General features: G+C 53.1%; 2 protein-coding genes across 2 annotated transcripts; both read left to right on the forward strand.

The window, feature by feature from the left end:
* Positions 1–251: 251 nt before the first annotated feature.
* On the forward strand, positions 252–377 carry PPTG_23492 (hypothetical protein; the record flags this gene model as incomplete). The annotated part of the gene is made up of 1 exon (XM_008910994.1): positions 252–377. One exon carries the CDS (start codon positions 252–254, stop codon positions 375–377), a length of 126 nt encoding a protein of 41 aa, XP_008909242.1.
* A 227-nt stretch (positions 378–604) lies between these two features.
* On the forward strand, positions 605–1,020 carry PPTG_14041 (hypothetical protein; the record flags this gene model as incomplete). The annotated part of the gene is made up of 2 exons (XM_008910995.1): positions 605–795; positions 819–1,020. The coding sequence occupies 2 exons, from the start codon at positions 605–607 to the stop codon at positions 1,018–1,020; spliced, it is 393 nt and encodes a 130-aa protein (XP_008909243.1).
* Positions 1,021–1,501: the final 481 nt, after the last annotated feature.

Below are 1,501 nucleotides of genomic sequence, written 5' to 3' on the forward strand. Positions count from 1 at the left end.
GAGTCAGCTGGTCCCATGCTCTGTATGCGCTCTGACAAGACCGCATAAGATTGTATACCAGTTGTTAAGGTGTTCCTCCCAAACATGCAAGGCGGCAGCACCGTATAATGCTTGCCCAGTGGCTAGGAAAGGATCTTACCTGTCAAGAACTCAACCGAGTGACAATCTTAGAGTTTGGTGCTCATGAGACCCTTGTCCGAGAGCGACGCCAGCCGCAGCTGACGCCACGACTGAAAGACTACGGTAGCGAAATGGCCACTCAATGCCTGAAACCAGCCCGAATTCGCATGGGTATGGCGCGGCGATTCGGTTTATCCGAGGCGGATATGTCAAATCTGCGCCAAGTGCAATGGTTCATCAGCCACTACACGAATTAGACGCTCCACCGAAATGATGACCACGACGAGATCCTGGGCCATATCGACCAGCTGGCGTATGAACCCGACGTATCCGACACTAATCCTTTTTCTTTTGGGTGGGAACGTGACGTCCGCGGGAAGCTGGATGTCGGCAACGGCTCTGACGAAAACCGTTTTTGGTGGGTTTAACTACGAAGCCCTTGCTGCATAATGCAGCCCGCGATCCCGGAACATACGTGTTTCACATGGATGCCACCTTCAAGCTAAACCAAGTGGCGTATCATGTCATCGTCTGTGGAGTGTCTGACAGATGTCGGTCCTTCCACTTGGTCGCTCTGTTCATCACTTCGCAGCGATTGGAGAGGCTGTACGTGAAAGCGCTGTCATCTCTTCACAGAGTATTCACTGCTGTGACCGGCCAACAGCTGCTGGTCAAGTACGTTATGGCAGATGCTGAAGCCGGGCTACAGAACGCAGTGAATCAAGTGTTCGGTGTGATGAATATCTCATGTGCTTCTACCACGTGATGGCCAAGATTCATGAAAAGCTCAAGGGAATACCGGACAGCTTGTGCGAGGGTGTGGTCGCGGAAATCTACGACCTTCACTTTGCGTCTTCAAAGGAAGTGTATGACGAACAAAAGCAGATTGTAGTGGCTTAAAGCTAATACCATTTAAGAGATAGTCGAACCCAAAATCTTGGTGACCTTGCCTGATACAACTGCGTTTCCATTGCCACGCAGCCATCAGCTAGAGCGGTACAGGGTCTAGCCCATCAACTCGTCCCGTACAAGCCTTGCAGCAACGGGCCCACACGTCGTAGCCATTGATGATGCGCACTATCCTTTGAGTTGCCGCTCGCAGTTTCCGTCAAGTTATCGCTGCATGTAGTGTCCGTTGTATGTGGTAGTGTCGCCGCCGAGCCAGCCCTGCAGCGGCCGTGGCACGCCGCGCCATCGAAGAATAGAGTAGTGTTCAGTGGTAGTGGCCGTTGTATGTGGTGGTGGTGGCGCCGCCGAGCCATCCCTGCAGCGGCCGTGGCACGCCGCACCTTGATACTTGAAATATGTGCTTGTGCTGGTCCCCCCGCAAATTGATTTGTGAGGAAGCTGGAAGGTGGGGCTGGCTGTCACTGACCGTATC

The sequence above is a fragment of the Phytophthora parasitica genome (genome assembly GCF_000247585.1).
Source record: "Phytophthora parasitica INRA-310 unplaced genomic scaffold supercont2.40, whole genome shotgun sequence".
In the NCBI taxonomy this organism is placed as follows: domain Eukaryota; phylum Oomycota; class Peronosporomycetes; order Peronosporales; family Peronosporaceae; genus Phytophthora; species Phytophthora nicotianae.